The 18515-nt window shown below is 45.7% G+C and overlaps 1 protein-coding gene across 1 annotated transcript in view; it reads right to left on the bottom strand.

Moving 5' to 3' along the window:
* LOC149307747 (uncharacterized) overlaps nt 1-18515 on the bottom strand; it is a 141175-nt gene that overhangs the window by 31885 nt on the left and 90775 nt on the right. The window contains exons 9-18 of the mRNA XM_089536802.1: nt 18373-18495; nt 16901-17038; nt 14562-14684; nt 14164-14286; nt 12707-12874; nt 11065-11196; nt 7037-7165; nt 2780-2908; nt 1510-1644; nt 849-983 (exon numbers count right to left, since the gene is read on the bottom strand). Of these exons, the coding sequence (XP_089392928.1) occupies nt 849-983; nt 1510-1644; nt 2780-2908; nt 7037-7165; nt 11065-11196; nt 12707-12874; nt 14164-14286; nt 14562-14684; nt 16901-17038; nt 18373-18495 (1335 nt within the window). The remainder of the gene's footprint in view (nt 1-848; nt 984-1509; nt 1645-2779; nt 2909-7036; nt 7166-11064; nt 11197-12706; nt 12875-14163; nt 14287-14561; nt 14685-16900; nt 17039-18372; nt 18496-18515) is intronic.

Raw genomic sequence — 18515 nt, 5'->3', positions numbered from 1 at the left:
GACCAATTTGGTAATATAGGTCCAAACACACTGCAGAAATAATCCAGTTTGAGACCCCTTTAACTGCCCTGGCTCAGTGCTAGAAATTTGCAGATGTTTAAACTGTGAACTGGGAATTGTAGTTTGTTGGGGCACCAGAGCTCTCTGACCAAGAAGGCTAAATGTCTCACAAACACTACAGTTCCCAGGATCCTCTAGCATTGAGCCAGGGCAGTTAAAGCGGTCTCAAACTGGTTGATTTCTGCAGTGCGGACGCAGCCAATGACTCCAATCCTGCCCACGTTTACCTGGGAGAAAGCCCTAACTCACGCTGCATCTGCAAAAATAATGCAGTTCAACGCCACTTTAACTGGCATGGCTCAATGTTATAGAATATTGGGATTTGTAGTTTGGGGAGATCCTTCCTCAGAGAGCTCTGGTGCCACAACAAACCACACATCCCAGGGTTCCATGTTTTATTGCCATGTGGCTTCAGCGTATGCTTGAAGCCGCGTATGGTGCACCCATGTACAGCGCATGGGCGCACTGTACTGTCCACTTTATTCTGGCTATGAATTGGTGTATGGATGGGAAATGTGGCAAAAATGTCCCCACAACCACTGGAGGACAATTATGGACATTTTGTGGAGCATATATATATATATATATATATATATATATATATTCCCTAGGGCATGTATGAACAGGTCTTCTGCTAAAGCAAGCAAACCTCATAGGTTTCCACATCGTACCCCCTTCTCCCTTGATCCAAAATGCTGTAGGCAAGTTCTCAGAGTCCTCACCTAGAAATCTCATCCAAACAACCACCCAAAGCTTTGTCCTGCCCAAACCATCCACATGGATCTCACCTTGGTTGCAGGTTTCTCCATGGTAGCCCTCACCACAGACCTTTTGACATTCGCCGTTGACATGATCGCAAGGTGCGCTGGCTGGGCAATCGCATTTGCTCTTGCACTTGGCACCATAATAGCCTGGGTCGCATCCTGAAAAGAATGACATTTGTATCAAACTGGATAATCAATATGGTCCTAAGAGAGGATGTCATTTGCTGGTAGTTTCCTTTCTATACAAATGGTCTCCAATTTAATCCTGTACTGGGGGTTAATAAACAAATAGATAGATAGATAGATAGATAGATAGATAGATAGATAGATAGATAGATAGATAGAGTAGAACCAATGTTCCTAAAGGCCTCCAATAGTTCTGCTTTGCTGCCCCCCGCTTTTGCAAACTTCTTTCCATACAACTAAGAACCACCACTTCTTTAGCCAACTTTAAGGCTGAACTAAAAACGTCTTTATATAGGGAAGCATTCGAACTCACGATCTGATGTGATGGTTATTTGCATCCAAAAACTAGCCCTGTGTGCCATATGTGGCCTATATGAAGTCCACCCCAGTGTAGATAATATTGAACTGAATAACCCAACAGTCTGGTTTCATACAAGCCAACTCTCTATGCTCCTTCCTGATATACTCTTTTATTTTATTGTTTCAAAAAGCAACTCACTTGCTTGACACTTTTTGCCATGGTAGCCAGGTTTGCAGAGACAGGTGCCATCCTTTTTGTCACAATCCTGGGTGTGCTGCTGCACGCACTGGCATTCCTCGGAGCAGCCGGTGCCATAGGCCCACTTTGGGCAAGCTGAGATAGGGTTTTGGTGTAGAGAGGGAGACCAAAGAAAGGAAAATAAGACCCGATTTAAATGCAAACAACAAAAACAGGAATTAATAAGTAAAGCTGAGACAGAGAGAGAGATGGACAGACTTGATTCTGTTTCAACCAACAAACCAAACATCAATGAAGGTGCGTCTACACCAACAAACATAATCACCCTCCCCTTGCATTTCTCTGGTCTGAAACAACCCCATTGACAGCACATTCTCACAAACACAGCAAGGTGGCACTGACATATCTGGATGCACATTTCCCCCTCATGAACATGCTTTCCCCCGCTTCTCAGTATGCATCAGCCTATCAACCAATGCTCATACTCATCGCCTGTCTATTGTATCCACCAGCCTAAAGGGGTAGACTATAGCTGCATCCGCACTGCAGCAATAATTCAGCCCTGGCGCCACAACAAACTACAGTTCCCAGAATTCCACAGTATCGAGCCACACCAGTTTAAATGGTGGCATGCCGGATTATTCCTGCAATGCGGACCCATCCCAAGTTTACAAACGTTTATACTACAATGTCTTTCGCACAGCTCAAAGGTCCAACCCCTTTCCATACTTTCTAATAATAATAATAATAATAATAATGATAATAATACAACATTAAAATATACATAGTTGCACTTATGATTTCCTGACTCTTTTGGTTTGTTAGGAGGAGAGAGAAACAAGAAAAAGGTAAATAAGGTAAACAAACGGGCCAAAAGTGGCATACCAGCGCCAATTCTAGGGTTCTGGAGTGCGCAGCAACTGCACGCTCTGGAACCCTAGTTTGTGCCGGTGGTGCCATGACTGTGTGGCCCTGCCCACACAGAGCACGCATCAATGACGCAAGTGCAGTGCAGCATCCGCACATCCAGGCAGTGCGCTTGTGTCATGGATGCACCACAGTGCGCCAATGGTGCACTGATGACGTCGCCCACATGCACCAAAAAGAACCTAGGTTTAGCTGCTGCGACGTCCCTCCGGAGGAAAAATGGGCGCCTCCAGCTCACCCTTTCGGGGCGGTCTGGAGAGCCCCTAAGATTGAACGCTCTCCATTTTTACAGGGAGGTAAGGTTATTAAAGGGTCTGCAAGTGTCCTTCCAAAACTCATTTACCAAGATGGCAATATCGTCCGTAGAGGCCAGGGTCACAGAGGCAGGCTCCGTAAATCCGGTGGCAGCGTCCCCTGTTAGCACAGTTGCATTTCTTCCGGCAGTGCTTCCCAAAGAACCCTTTGGGGCAGCCTGAAAGGGGGAAAGACAGTCACCATAAGCTTGCGTGTTTGTTACAAATACAAGAGTGCGCAGATTTTACACTTGATCTTAGCCAAAAGGCCGAGTGCGCAGATTTTACAAATCATCCAGGCTGGGGAAATTGGACTACAGTTCCCACCGCATGGTTCAGCATTCTTAAAATTCAGCATTTTTAAAGTTTGGGCTAAAACACAGAGTGGATCCACTGTCAAGGGAGCCCCCAGCTGCTTGTTTCCCTTGGACCTCATTCTCACTACCTTTTAAACCAGATCGCAATTCAGTTTGAACCGATTCAAACTACCCCGGTTCCCACTTAAATCGATTCCAAGAGGAGGGCCATGCTCCAGACCCATTTAACCTGCATCTTTTTGATGCTGATTATTTTCTGTGTCTTTTTCACCAAATCGATTCAGCGCAAGTGTGAACCACAAGCGGATCCGAATCGATTCAAATCTGCCCTTTGGCCGGCTGGAGCTGAATCATTTTGAATCGATTCATTTGTAAATGCGAACCACAAGTGGGTTATTTTGATGCCACAAAATGTGACCGGGGCAAATGTAGTGGGAACCATACTCCGATGTCAAATCGATCCATTGATTCGGATCGCACACCAATTTATCTGTAAGTGGGAATGAGGCCTTGGTGTGTCATCCTCGTTCATAGACTTATGGAATCCTATAGTTAGAATAGACCCCAAGGGCCATCCAGTCCAACCCCATTCTGCCATGCAGGAACTCTCAATCAAAGCATCCCTAATGGCCATCCAGCCTCTGTTTAAAGACCTCCAAAGAAAGCCCCAGTGAAAGCCTTTAGTTTGCCAAAAGTCAGAAATTACTTGACGGCATTCATGCAACAACAACAAACAGTATCATTCCAGCCACTACAGGCAGCACACAGCAAGACCTTTCCTATTTGATAAGAGATATTAGAAGACTTGGAAGGAAAAGGGGCCAGCAAACTCATTTCAAATTGTGTTGATCTCAGTTCTACCTTCCCGAAAAGCCTTGACATCCCCCTCCTCTGCATGCCTTTCTAAGAGGGTCCAAAGGGGACGGATTTCATCCAACTCTTGAATTCATTTCGACTCAGCTTGAGTTGCCTTTCCAGACAAATCGCTTCCATATGTGCCTCTCTCTTTTCTGTGAAGTCATGTTAATGGATTCTGCTATTGACTCCTCGTTTCCTAGCTTCGGGAACAACGTCCATCAATTTTTACTTGGAATGGAAAAGTGGGGGGCAGGAATGCCATTTGGTAACATAAAAGAAGGACTTGTAGATAAGGTGGAAACTTTGGTGTCGGAGGGACATGGGATACATAGGATGGCCTTAGAAACACAGCAGTGGGGACAAAGAAATGTTCCTGGTCTATTCCTCCACCAATCCGTTTAAATCTATGATTCCCATACTTTCGTCTTCCAGATGTTTATCACTTCAACTCCCAGGATTTCTGACTGTGGCCCAAGCTGGCTAGGGATTCTGGGAACTGAAATCCCAAACATCTGGAGAATCAGAGTTTGGGAATCACTGTTTAGATGATGGACGGGACCAAAACAGGCAAAGCACAGGTCCAATCTGTGCTCCGAACAATTCCCCAGAGTCAAAAGAGACCCCTTTAGCAATAGCAACAGCATTTACATGTCTATACCGCTTCATAGTCAACTCAGCACTCTCTAAGCGGTTTACAATCCATAACCCAATGGTTCCAAACAAACTGGGTACTTCTTTTACCGACCTACGAAAGGATGGAAGGCTGAGTCAACCCTGGAGCCCTCTGGGATCGAACTCACAACATTGTGGTTGCAAGACCGGCATTTAACTAGTGCGCCAACAACAATAACATCAAATCTTTGAATTACTATGAATAAGCAAGCACACTGGAGCGCACTGCTCAATTGCACATGCCTACGTCTCCCAACCCTTGGACTCAGCTTTTTAGGCAATGATTGTACTTTGCCAGAAACTTACATATGGGCATTGTCCCAGACTTTTCAATAGCAAATATATAAAGGATGAACAGCAGATGCACATTTTTGAACACCAGTAACAGCTGTGGCCACTCCTTTGTTTTGGCCATATGCTCTTTCGTTTGCATTTTTGCAATGCTTTCTCATTCCTAACACTTCAAGCCATCGAACCAAAGAAAAATACATACCGCATAAATTGTATACGTTGTTGTTGTGTGCCTTCATATCGTTTCTGACTTATAGAGTCCGAACAGACAGGCCAAAATAAAGCTGCTTTGGGTCACTTTGGAGGTATGCTGTTTAAATGGCACATGCATCTTAAGAGGTCAGACACTGTGCCAAAGCTGCACTCCGGTCCTTAGAACTGGAACATGGCTTTGGCGCGGCTTCTGGCCGCATGCAACATTTAAACAGCATACTTCCAAAGTGACCCAAAGCAGCTTTATTTTGGTCTGTCTGTATGCGCTCAGAGTGACCCTAAAGGAAAGCTACCCCAGGCTTTTTTTTGGCAAGATTTCTTCAGAGGGGATTTTCCATTGCTTTCCATTGAATTTGAGAGAGTGTAACTTGCCCAAGTAGGTTTCCAGAGCTAAATGGGAATTCGGACTTTGGGCTCTAACCTAGTCCAATACTCACACCACCTAAACCACAGTGGACCTTAAAAAGTCTTGAAAAGCCTTGAAATACAAAGTTACCATCATCAAATTAAACTAAGATTCAACGCAACAAAAGAAACATGCACAAATATCTCAATGAGAATGCTTTTGCATTAGAGTATCCGTTTTATAGTTCTGTTATAGTGTCCCTGCTTTTGTCAACTTTAGTCCATCATACTGAGGATGGAGCAGACTTATTTCCAGCTGCTCCAGAGATGAGAGCTCAATCTGCACTGGCAAAATAATGCAGTTTGAGACCGCTTTAACTGCCAGGACTCCAAGCGACAGAATGCTGAGCTTTGTAGTTTGTTGTGGCACCAGAGCTCTCTGCAGAGAAGGCAAAACATCATCAAATCACATCCCGCAAGTCACATCTCACAAAAAGACAAATCCCACCATTTCAAGGCAGTTAAAGTGGTGCATTATTTCTGCAGTGCAAATTCAGCTTAGGATACAGAGAAATGGATTCAAACTACAGGAAAAAAGGTTCCACTTAAATATTAGGAAGAATTTCCTGATAGTAAGAGATGCTCAACCATGGAAAACTCTGCCTCTGAGAGTGGAGGAGTCTTCTTCTTTGGAGGTTTTTAAACAGAGGCTGGATGGCCATCTGTCAAGGGTGCTTTGATTGTGTATTCCTGCATGGATGGCCCTTAGGGGTCTCTTCCAGCTCTATGATGCTATACAGTCCTCCCTCCATTCTTGTGGTCTTCGGACTTGCATCCCTCACTTATGCACGAGGGACGAACGGAGGGGGAATGAATGGAGTGCGCTCACACCTATATTCAAGCCAATGGGGCTTGAATATAAGCGAAACTCCTTTTTCACGAGGGGGTCGGGAATGGACCCCCTGCAAAAAAGGAGAGGCGACTGTATTGTGTATTCCTGCATGGCATGAGTTTGGACCGGATAGCCTTTGCAGTCTGTTCCAACTCTATGGACCTTATCCCACGAGGCACTTACCGCTGCCCAAACGTTGCCCAAACACCAAAGGTGGGATCATCCGTTGCGCTTCTCTAACGTAACTGAGCCTTCCCACTTTCCTTCCGTTCAAGGGGACACTAGAAGGAGCCATTTTTCAATAACAGAAGATCCTGTTATTCAAAAAATGGCTTCTCCTGGCTTCTCTGCAAACGCTTCAACAACAGAAGGAAAGCGGGAAGCCTCAATTATGTTAAGAAGCACGGCGGATGATCCCACCTCTGGCGCTTCTGCAACGTTTGGTCAGCGGTAAGTGCCTCGTGTGATAAGATCCTATGATTCTATGAATTTGTATTCTGCTTGTGTTGCCTTGAATGTCTTCAGAAGCTAGAGAAGTTGAAACGCAGGTATTTGGATCAATTAATATGGGCACTGTGCCTATTTATTGATTATTTACTGCTTGCTTTCCAGGATTAGGAATTTCCAAATGCAGAGATGTTCTGCCTGGCCCAACGCACAGATCACCGTGAAGCGATACCTTCGTATTGACTCTAAGCAGAAGAACAGGAACTTCTTACCGTCTTCGCAATGCGCTCCGCTCACTCCCGGTGGGCATCGGCAGGTCCCCGTCATTGGGTCGCACATGCCTCCATTTTGGCAGAGACACGTCGAACTGCAATTCTTGCCAAAGGTGCCTTCTGGACAAGCTACAGAAGGGAAACCGGGATACATAAAGAAGGTGAATGAGATGGTTCTACAGATGTGCAATGAACCCAATGCATGATAACAGTTGTCTTATTAAATGCCATCTCTCACACACACACCAAGGATAGTTAAATCGACTACAATGAAACGTAAGGTTTTAAATTAGGGATTCTGCAGGTGCTGGCTAGGGTTACATTCCCATTGACATCTCAGGATTCAGGTGCCCACAGCAAACAGTTCCGGTTGGTGCAGGATTTTTCACAACCGAAAAAAGATTAAATGTGCAAAAAATCCTGTAAAATTTCTCCCAAGGAAGAAAGTTTTTGAAATCCCTTATTCTTGTATTCACAAAGACATAACCCTCTTAGTCTGGAAAATCAGCACGCAAAGGGATCTTGCCACACATTTGACACTTAACTATTCTTGTATGTCAGCTCAAAAGACAACATCCCTTAGTTTTGCAAAGATGCAGTGGGGCGTCTAAGAGATCCTACAAACCCTGCATCTTGTATAGTGGCAGTATACGTTTATGGGTTTTTGTGGGGTTTTCGGACTATGAGGCCGTGTTCCAGAAGAGTTTATTCCTGACGTTTCGCCAGCATCTGTGGCTGGCATCTGCAGAGAATGCTGGCATGGAAGAGAGCGGGATATATATATATATATATATATATATATATATATACACACACACACACACACACACACACACACACACACACATACTGTGTGACCCTGGGTTAGGAGCAGCGATTTCCATGGACAATACACAGATTAACATTCAATCACTTCTCCTTACCTAGGGGTGTGTGTGTGTGTGCGCGCGTGTGCATGTATATACACACACACACACACACACCCAATATGAACCGCCTGCGTGCAGGGTTGTGTCTGCGACTTCCAGTGCATCTTTACACCTGCTGTTTCATCCCTCGCCTATCGCTACAGGGCTTTTTCGGAAGTTGGGTGTATCCTTGGAGCCTGTGCAATGGGTTTTTCTGGTGGGACGCAGCGTGCACAGAACTGGCCTCACCCTTTAAACCAGAGGTTCGTCTGCTGAGGCCTTGACAAGCATGGACGGTGGCATGGGCAGCGGTTTGATTAGTTTCCTTCTCTTAATAATAATAATAATAATAAAAACTTTATTTGTATACCGCCCTTCTAAAAACCAGGGCGGTGAACAACAATTCCGAACAATATAACAACAAGTCATACAAAACATTAAAAAACAGATTAATAAAAATAACAAAATGTCCATGCCGGCAAGACAGTGCTGACAAGGGGAGGGGGGGAGAGTAACTGGTCAGGGGTAGGCTTGTTCAAATAAGTGGGTCTTTAGCCCCTTCCTAAATTGGGCTAGGGAGGTGGCTGAGCGGAGCTCGAAGGGCAGCGCGTTCCAGAGGTTGGGGGCTGAGATGGAGAAAGCCCTCCTGATGGTAGAACTATATTTCGCCTCTGGAACGGTTAACAATAGCTGCCCTGATGATCTGAGTGTGCGGGGCGGATTGTACGGAGAGAGGCGGTCCTCCAGATACCCTGGGCCCAAGCCATTTAGGGCTTTATAGGTAATAACCAACACCTTGTATTGCGCCCGGAAGCGAATAGGCAGCCAATGTAAGTCTTTAAGGACTGGTGTTATATGACTGGCCCTGGCAGTGCCAGTAACCAGACGGGCTGCCATATTCTGCACAAGTTGCAGCTTCCGGGTATGGTACAAGGGTTGCCCCATGTAGAGCGCGTTGCAGAAATCCAAACGAGAGGTTACCAGGGCGTGTACAACCGTTTCAAGGTCTCCCCGGTCGAGGTAGGGACGCAGCTGGCGTATCTTAGATGGTTGACCTTACAGGGTTAGAGGAGCACCATCTGCCTGGGTTTGGGATTAGAGTTTTCCTTCTCCTAGGATGGTTGCCATAAGGCTAGAGAGCCCATCCTGCCCTTTGGCGCTCTTGGTCAGACCCTTCGGTTGTGACCTGTCTGGCATGGGAGGCCCTACCGGTGGCTATTATACCACCGCCAGCATAGCTCACAACTTTATTAGGCTACGCAAGCCTCTCCCCCATGACAAGGGGGTGTCAATGGAGAGGTATACCCAATATATACAGTATATACAGTGTGTGTGTGAGTGTGTGTGTGTGTGTGTGTGTGTGTATATATATATATATATATATCCAACTCTCTTCCATGCCAGCATTCTCTGAAGATTGCCTTCCCCTGAGGCTGAGAGAGTGTGACTTGCCTAAGGTCCCCCAGTGGGTTTCACGGCTGAATTGTCATCCAATGCTCAAACCACTATGCCATACTAGTTAATATTTGTAACTGTATAAATAACTTCTATATTTATACTTTTACTGACGGTTTTGTATAGCTGTCATCTGTATTAATAATGTTGTTAGCTGCCTTCAGTCTCATTACTAAAGGAAAAGCAGGATATCATCATCATCATCATCACCATCATCATCATTTCTTAACCATATTACGTTTCTTCTTATTACCGCAATCCATTTCTGTGCCAGTGCCAGGAATAACAAGCCTCATTTCAAGGGCAGCTGTGTTAGTCTGTCGCCCCAAAACCAACAAAGCAACTCGTGGCACCTTCAAAACTAACACGTTTTGCTTGGTATGCGCTAACCTGGACTCCGGCCCACTTTGCTAGACGCATAAACCTAGGGGAGTCTCATTCATTTCCATGGGATTAAACTGGGCTTGCTATATATAGTCTGAGTCTAAACCCATAGGTTTTCCTGAAAGTGGAGACAATAAAAGGTGCAATCTATTCCTCTGTGCCGTTCTTTTGCATTTGCACAACTCTATTGGAGGTCCCTTAAAAAGTGAAGATCGATATGATTGTAGAGAAAGAGACAGAAACAGCAGCGTTAGATTCAGAGTTCATCAGGGGCTGCATCTACACTTCAGAATTAATACCATTTGCTCTGGTGCCATGATGAACTATAAATCTCAGGATTCCATTGGATGGGTGGCAATTAAAGCGGTGCCAGCATGGCAGAGTGGTTGGAGCTTTGTGACTTTGGAGACCATGGTTCAATTCCCAGCTTGACCATGAAGCCCACTGGGCGACCTCGGGCAAGTCACACTCTCTCAACCTCAGAGGAAGGCAATGGCAAACCTCCTCCAAACAAATCTTGCCAAGGAAACCTCATGATAGGTTCGCCTTAGGGTCTCCATAAGTTGGCAACGACTCGAAGGCACACAACGGCAACAAACTGAATAAACTCTGCAGCGTGGCAGCAGTCAAAAGTAGGGTAATGCATTCATTTCAGTGGGTTTGCACACCTAAGTCCGGATCCAACCTCAAGTTTTTCTCACCAAACCTATTTTTCGGTGAAGTTGGTGTCAGGTGTCTAGGTGAGGATGGTGTCAGGGCATGACTCATTTTTGCCTTCGGAACAAATAGGCCCCTGAGAGCCGTTTTCACGTTGCAGCCAGACGCTCAAATGGGAGACACCGAATCCCCCCCCAAAATTCCCATTAGTGCCTTAAAGAGTTCATTAGCCTCTCAAAGTAAATGGCATATTTAATTTGCTGCCGATAGGTTTATGACCTCAGCCAGAGTGCGAAGGCTCAGATCCGGTGCCAAGCGGCGCAGAGGCAAAGGTCCGCCTTGCAGAATGGACTCTCTGGGGGCAGATTATGGCAACAGCGTCCATGCAACTTTAGTGGAGATTTTTGGCCTGATAACTCCAGGCCAAGGTATATACGCAGCACAAAAGGCAAGTCCCCGGCTGCGAAAGTGCTAGCATCTTCAGTGCTTACGCTAAGCCAGCTGGCGCATTGTGTTGCTATCGCTCTCCTTGCCTAATGGCCTTTTGGAAGGAAACACTTCAACAGGTCGTAAAAGATGACCCCCATCCTTTGCAAAAGCGCCCACCTCTCCAACTGAACTCACTTTCATTGCAGAGGATTCCACTCCAGCCATCTGGACAGTCGCAACCGGTCCGCTCTTCGTTGCAAACACCTCCGTTCTGGCAATCCTCACAAGCCAGGCTGCAGTCGTGGCCAAAGGTCTCATCCAAACAGACTACAAAAAAGGGAATCGCAATGGCGTCAACCTTTAACATCACAGAAAAACACCTTTAGAAGGTGTTATGCAGCAAGAGATGTGGGGGGGGGGGGGGAAACACCCAAGTGCAGCAATGGAATTCTGGGGGGAAACCTTACCATTGTCCAAGATTTGGTCACAACAAGAGAGTCTGTTCTTGATTTCTCAGCCCCAATGATAGCTCTCACGCTAGCATTGTGAATGTTTTATCATACTACAGTTTGTACAGTTTGATATAAGAGCCCTGTTTAAATATCTGAAGGGGCGTCATATTGAGATGGAACAAGCTTGTTTCCTGCTGCTCCAGAAAACAGGACCTGGAACAACGGATTCAAACTAGAGGAAAAGAGATTCCACCTCAACATTAGGAAAAACTTCCTGATAGTAAGAGCTGTTTGACAGTAGAAGGTACTTGATGGCCCTTGGGGTCCCAACTTTCTGTTGGAGACCTTTAGTGTTGTAGTTCAGAGGAATGCATTAGAAGGAATTCCATGCCCCTCTCCAAACTACAAATCCTGAGTTTCTACTGAAGGGAGCCATGGCAGTGTAAGTGCTATTAAATTGCTGCAATGCGTATACATTCCAAGTCAGGATTTACCCTCCTACAAAATAATACATAGATCCGTGATGCTGAACCGTTTAGAGGCCGAGAGCCCAAACTGCTACCCCAAACCCACTTATTTATTGCAAAGTGCCATGTCCCTCTGGCTTTCTAGTAACAAACTCTGGCAAACTCTGTGCTGGGGCAATGGCACATGAGTGCCACCTCCGGCACGCGTGCCATAGGTTCACCATCACTGGCATAGATTTTTGCACTCAGCATCTTAATGCAAAATAAACTAACAAGAAATCCAAAATGAAAAGCAGGGAAAGAAATGATGCTTCATCCCCAGACATGCTCAAGAGTCCAACTTGGTCTGAGCTGGTTCAGTAGAGAAAGAATCAGAGGCCCCATTCCCACTACCTTTTAAAGTGGATCACAAGTTGGTTTGAACTGGTTCAAACAACCCTGGTTCCCACTTAATCCGAATCGCGGAAGCGTTTCCAAGAAGGGGGCCATGCTCCAGACCCATTTAACCCACATCTTTTTGATGCTGATTTTTTCCCATTTCTTTTTCGACAAATCGATTCCACGCAAGTGTCAACCACAAGTGTATCAGAATCTATTCAAATTTCCCCTTCGGAACCGAATAATGTTTTAATCGATTCATTCATGAATGGGAACCACGAGTGGGTTATTTTGGTGACCAAAAATGACAGAAAATGTGATCGAGGCAAGTGTAGCGTAAGCCATGATCCAATGTCAAATCGATGATCCATCAGTTCAGATCGTGCACCGATTTATCTGTAAGTGGGAATGAGGCCACACTGCAGGGCAAGGGCAAAAGTAGATAGAGCAAAATGCACATGTCTGGGTGAACTATCAGCATCTTGAACAGAACCACGGATTGTGCCGCCACTTTCTATTGCAGACCCCACTTGCACTTACTGAACTTCTCAGACAATGTGTGCTCTCCTCTTGCTTCCACTTCTTCCTCTTCTTCATCATAGTCTTCATCAAACAGTTGGGTGATTTCATCCCGGAGGACAGCCACGTGGGGGAGAGGACGGACGATGGGGTAGTGGCCGTCCAGGGCCTCCACAGGTCCCTCAAGTACTATGGAAAGACCAAAGATCTCCCATGACATTCATGAAATGAGGGATGTGTGCAAAGAATGAGACACTGGGTGAGCCAAACATGCAAACGTCAAGCATTTTATCTCACTTCAAAGTGTCCTCAAAATGGCCCAATTTTGTCGCCAAGCCATTCCCATTCAGTGTTGAGGCGCATCCTTTGCCTCGGTCGGATGTCTGAATGGGAACTGCTTGGCGTCAAATGATGGAACGGGGCCATTTTGAGGACACTTTGGGGTGCAGTAAAAGGTGTTTTTTCTCGCGGCCCCAAGCATCCCCTTCCTGAGCTCATAACAGGGGAAAAATGTTTTCCAACAAGGTCCCAACTAAACATGAGACCTGAACCCCAGGAATGGTCTGCATTCTTTTGGAGTGTTAATGAAATCCCAAATAAGCTCACTAGATTTTGTGCATCTGCCGTTGCAATGTTTAGACAGTTGATAAACCGGCAGCAGAGAAGAGCAACAAAGAAGCCGCCAGCCCTGCAAGTTGCAAAGGAGAGGGCTTCTCACATGGACTTGCTGAATGCGCTTCCATTTACAAGAAGGCTTGTTCATAATTAGTTTTAGCACTACTATTATTAAAAGCGGGAAGATCTTGGGAAAAGATACATGCCCTGATACAAATAGAACAGAAATTTCCTTTGGACCCAATCAAGTTTTTTTTTTTTTTTTGGGGGGGGGGGGGAGAAAAGGGATGAATAATACAGTGTGTGCATGCTTTACATGGAGGATCCATTCCGGACTCCCCTGCATAAAGCAAATACCGCGCATGCTCAAGCCCCATTTAACTGAATGGGGCTCATGCATGTGGCAGCGTGGTGCCACGTGCCACAGGTGGACACCCCATTAAGCCTAATGGGACGGGCTGCTCCTTGCACCTTGCGTGTTCCCACACGGCTTTCAGCATACTACTATAGATACTATGCTTAATTTAAGCAAAATCTCTGTTGTCTGTTTGTTGATCTGAATGAAAACAATGCACCAGAGCTCTCTAGAATCCATGGAATAGAGCAGTGATGGTGAACCTTTTGCAGACCGAGTGCCCAAACTGCAACCCAAACCCCACTTATTTATTGCAAAGTGCCACGTCCCTCTGGCTTTCTAGTAATGAACTCTGGCAAACTCTGTGCTGGGGCAACAGCATGTGTGCCCACAGAGAAGGCTCTGAGTGCCACCTCTGGCACGCGTGCCATAGGTTCACCACCAATAGAATAGAGCAAGGCAAGCCAAGGAAGATCTAGGAAGGCCCATGCCTTCCTTGCACACTTACAAATGCAGCTCTGTCGGTCTTCATCCAGTTTGTAGCCAATCTGACAACTGCAGTGGAAAGAGCCCACGAGGTTTTGGCACAAATGTTCGCAGCCGCCATTATTTGAAGAGCACTCATCCACATCTTAAAAACAAAATCCAAAAAGAAAAGAAAATAGAGGTTGCCGACTCTCCTCCAAAGCACTTGAGCTACATCTTGACAAATCTTAGTAAGAGACACAATGAGCTGAAATTGTACAGACAACAGTCAGTTATGGGAATGTCAACTCATCGGTGAGTTGCGCATGGGATTAAAAGGACCTCCGGGGAGGAAAATGTTGCAATGAAGACAAGCAAATGATACGACAATTTGGGGTTGTGTCCTCTGGAGTAGAAACCCAGGTGGGAATATCTACCTACCATCACAACCACAGCCCTCTGTGCTGAGCCTATAGCCAGCATAGCAAACACATTCATAGCCTCCTGGGTAGTTGTAACAGTCTTGTTGGCAGCAGTGAGAACCGGCAACGCACTCGTCTGTATCTGGAAGAATGAAGAAACAAAAGTAAGGCTGATGCAGGGAATGCACCCATTGGTACCATCAGGCCACTAATGCCCTAAGCGCATGCTTATTTTGCTTAACGGTTAATCCAGCCCTGGCACTGCAACATTAAGCATTGTAGCGCACTGTATGCAGTCCTGGGATCTATGGTTTTCCCAGGACTTTTGTCTTGTCTGCCAAAACCACAAATCTGAGGATCCTATAGGATGGAGCCACGACATTAAAGTTACGTCAAACTGCATTATTTCTACAGTGTAGATGAACCCAACCTTTTCCGTATGGGTCGCCCTCTTCTGCATACATTCCAGCTTGCTGATATCTTTCTTGAACTGTGGCAACCAGAAATGGATCCTACTCCAGATGAGGTCTGATCAAAGCAGAGCAGAACGAGACTCTTGCTTGTCTTGAACTCGATACCGTATTTCTGCTGACGAAGCCTAGCCAGATACATCTGGCTGAACATCATGGAAATCGGTATGCTTGGACTTCATGGACCTTTGGTGTGATCCAAGAGGGATCATGTGTTTCTCTGTTTGATCCAGCAAGGGAATGCTTGTGGCGTGGTGCTGAAAGACCAGAGATGTTTGTCTCCTTTGTCTGGGGAACATTCTGTCAATTACAGCGGTTTGGAGTGAAATCAATAGATGTGCTACTGGAGTTTGGATGCCTGAGTCCATGCGCTTAGTGGCAAGAAACGGAAGAGAAGCATCCAGAGCAATGGCCCCTGGCCACAGATAAGTTGAGAAAAATCCCTCAAGGGATCCGAATGCAGGAAGGATGCTGCTAACGTTGCTTTTAATTCTTATGAAGGTCTCCTGGATGCGCTGGGCACTGACCCCAGACAAACTTAAACTCAGCCTAGGCAGCTCAAATGCATCTGGCGCATAAACACAGAGGCCATTCAGTTGCACCAGCTCCCAATCGAAGAAATGCCTGGACGGCAAGGTCTGCGGAGAGTTTCTGATTGGGTTAATTGCCAGAATGGGAAGCAGTGATAGAAAATGAAACACAGACGCACATTGTCGCAATACTTACACACAGTCTCACACACACATACACACTTTATACACACTCATTTGTTCAGCAATCAGCTTGCAGCCCAGACAGGGTTCCAATTCTTTACAGATTGCTTACAGATGGAGGCTGTGCCATAGTCAATAATCCTGCTAATGTTGTAGATGAAACGGGAAGCAATACAAATGACTTCAAAAAGTCCCTAATCCTCTGGTTTCTCTTCCGATCGTATCAATCTTTTGCCTTTTCAAAAATCCCCTAATCCTCCGAATCCGCAAGGAAGGCTAAGAAAGACCTCTGTCCGAAATCTTGGGGAAATCACAACTGGTCAATGCAGATACCATTAAGCCAAATGGTCCTGCTGTTAGAGTCAGTCTGAAAAGGCTGGTTCTTATATGAAGTCAAAGGCTTTCGTGGCCGGCATGCATAGTTTTTTGTGGGTTTTTCAGGCTCTGTGACCATGTTCTAGAAGAATTTGTTCCTGACGTTTCGCCAGCATCTGTGGCTGGCATCTTCAGAGAATGCTGGCATGGAAGAGAGTGGGGTGTCTGTGCATATCTATCTATCTATCTATCTATCTATCTATCTATCTATCTATTGTGTGACTCTATATTGGGAGGAGTGATTTACATGTTAATCTGTGTATTGTTCAATAGATAGATAGATAGATAGATAGATAGATAGATAGATAGATAGACACACACACCCCATTCTCTTCCATGCCAGCATTCTCTGGCAATACAGTTGCAATATTTCAGATGCAATACAGCTAGCACAAAGTCTTCATTCATATTGGACTGAAATGGGAGGACACGACACAGGGGACTATAATTTCTGGCTGGCCTTAGTATACAGAGGTAAAAAGGGGAATCATAGCTTCGGGGCTCCTGGGCCCTTATTGGTTTTGCAGTGGTACAGTTCTCTGGCCACCTCCAAGGGTCCTCCCAGAGCCAGAAGGATTGTTAGACAGCTGCTGGGATTTCCCTATTTGCACAACACCAAGCTTCAAAGAATGAGCAGTGTTTGGCATCTTCATTAGAAGGTGCCTGTGGACAACACAAATATCCAGCTCTAGGCTTAGTCTGAACTTCATATCAGTAGCCCTTCCTTAAATGTGGCTAAATCAGGACTCATCCCAATGGACCCATTCCTTCTGTACTCAGCCACGCATTTATTAAATTACCAATGCAAGTTTTCTTGTCTTCATCCAGCTGGTATCCCAAGTTGCAGCTGCAGATGGGGCCAGAGCTGGTGTGATGGCAAAGGTGGGAACAGCCTCCATTGTGGGTCTCGCAACTGTTCACAATCTCCATTTCTATTCCTGGGAAAGTGAAAAGAAACAAAGAATCAGATGCCGCCCACAATCCAGCTGAAAATAACATTTATAACACCAACACTCACACACATGTGTGTGCACATGCGTTTGTAGATCTGAAATGTGGAGCTTGAACTTTGGTTGTGCATCATCCTGTTTTTTCATTTATCTGGCTGGTTGGACAGGTTGAGTCTCCCTTATCCAAAATGCTCAGGTCGAGAAGCGCTTTAGATTTCAGGGGGGTTGGGATTTCACATCTCTTTTCATACAGGTTCATAATGACATATCTTGGAGATGGAAACAAACTCAAAACCCAAAGTTCATTTATGAATCATAGAATCAAAGAATCCTAGAGTTGGAAGAGACCCCAAGGGCCATCCAGTCCAAATCCCTGCCATGCAGGAACTCTCAGTCAAAGCATCCCTGACAGATGGCCATCTAGCCTCTGTTTAAAGACCTCCAAGGAAGGAGACCCCACCACTCTCCAAAGAAGTGTGTCCCACTGTCGAACAGCCCTTACTGTCAGGAAGTTCCTTCTAATGTCGAAGTGGAATCCCTTTTCCTGCAGCTTGCTTCCTTTGTTCCGGGTCCTTTTCTCTGGAGCAGCAGAAAACAAGCTTGCTCCCTCCTCAATATGACATCCCTTCAAATACTTAAACAGGGCTATCATATCACCTCTTCACTTTCTCTTCTCCAGGCTAAACATCCCCAGCTCCTTAAGTCTTTCCTCATACAGCTTCATGGTTTCCAGACCCTTCACCATTTTAGTCACCCTCCTTTGGACATGCTCCAGTTTCTCAACATCCTTTTTAAATTGGTGCCAAGAACTGGACACAATATTCCAGGTGGGGCCTGACCAGAGCAGAATAGAGTGGCACTATTACTTCCCTTGATCTGGACACTATACTTCTATTGATGCAGCCTAAAATCGCATTGGCCTTTTCAGCCGCCGCATCGCACTGTTGACTCATGTTCCACCTGTGGTCTACTTGGACTCCCATAATGCTGGGAAAGGTAGAGGGTGGTAGACAGAGAGGAAGACCACACACCGGATGGATAGATTACATCAGGGAGATCTTGGGTCTGAATTTGCAGGACCTAAGCAGAGAAGTGAAGGCCAGGAGGGCTTGGAGAGGTCTACAGGGTCTTCATGGGGTTGACTCAAAGGCAGTTAACAACAACAGATTAAAAACAAGCTAAGAAGGTGGCCTACAGTATCCCTTTCCCATGTCCACCAGAGAAATATTCCATGAACTGTAGAACTTTCTTCCAAACTGCAATTTCATGGCTAGCTTTTAGTACATATCACAAGAGAGAAGCAGGTGAAGGCGCATACTTACGGTAACACTGTTTGCCATCTGCTCCCAGTTCGTACCCCGGGTTACATGTGCATTTAAAGGAGCCGCGGGTATTAAGGCAGCCATGTACACACAGGGCCATGCCCATCATACATTCATTGATATCTGGAGGGGGGGAAATCAAA

Source organism: Sceloporus occidentalis, unplaced genomic scaffold (genome assembly GCF_023333645.1).
Source record: "Sceloporus occidentalis isolate IW3139 unplaced genomic scaffold, rSceOcc1.0.p SCAF_8, whole genome shotgun sequence".
NCBI classification, from domain to species: Eukaryota; Metazoa; Chordata; class Lepidosauria; order Squamata; family Phrynosomatidae; genus Sceloporus; species Sceloporus occidentalis.
Note: the sequence above shows the minus strand (reverse complement) of the source record. Positions and strands in the feature narration are given on the sequence as shown.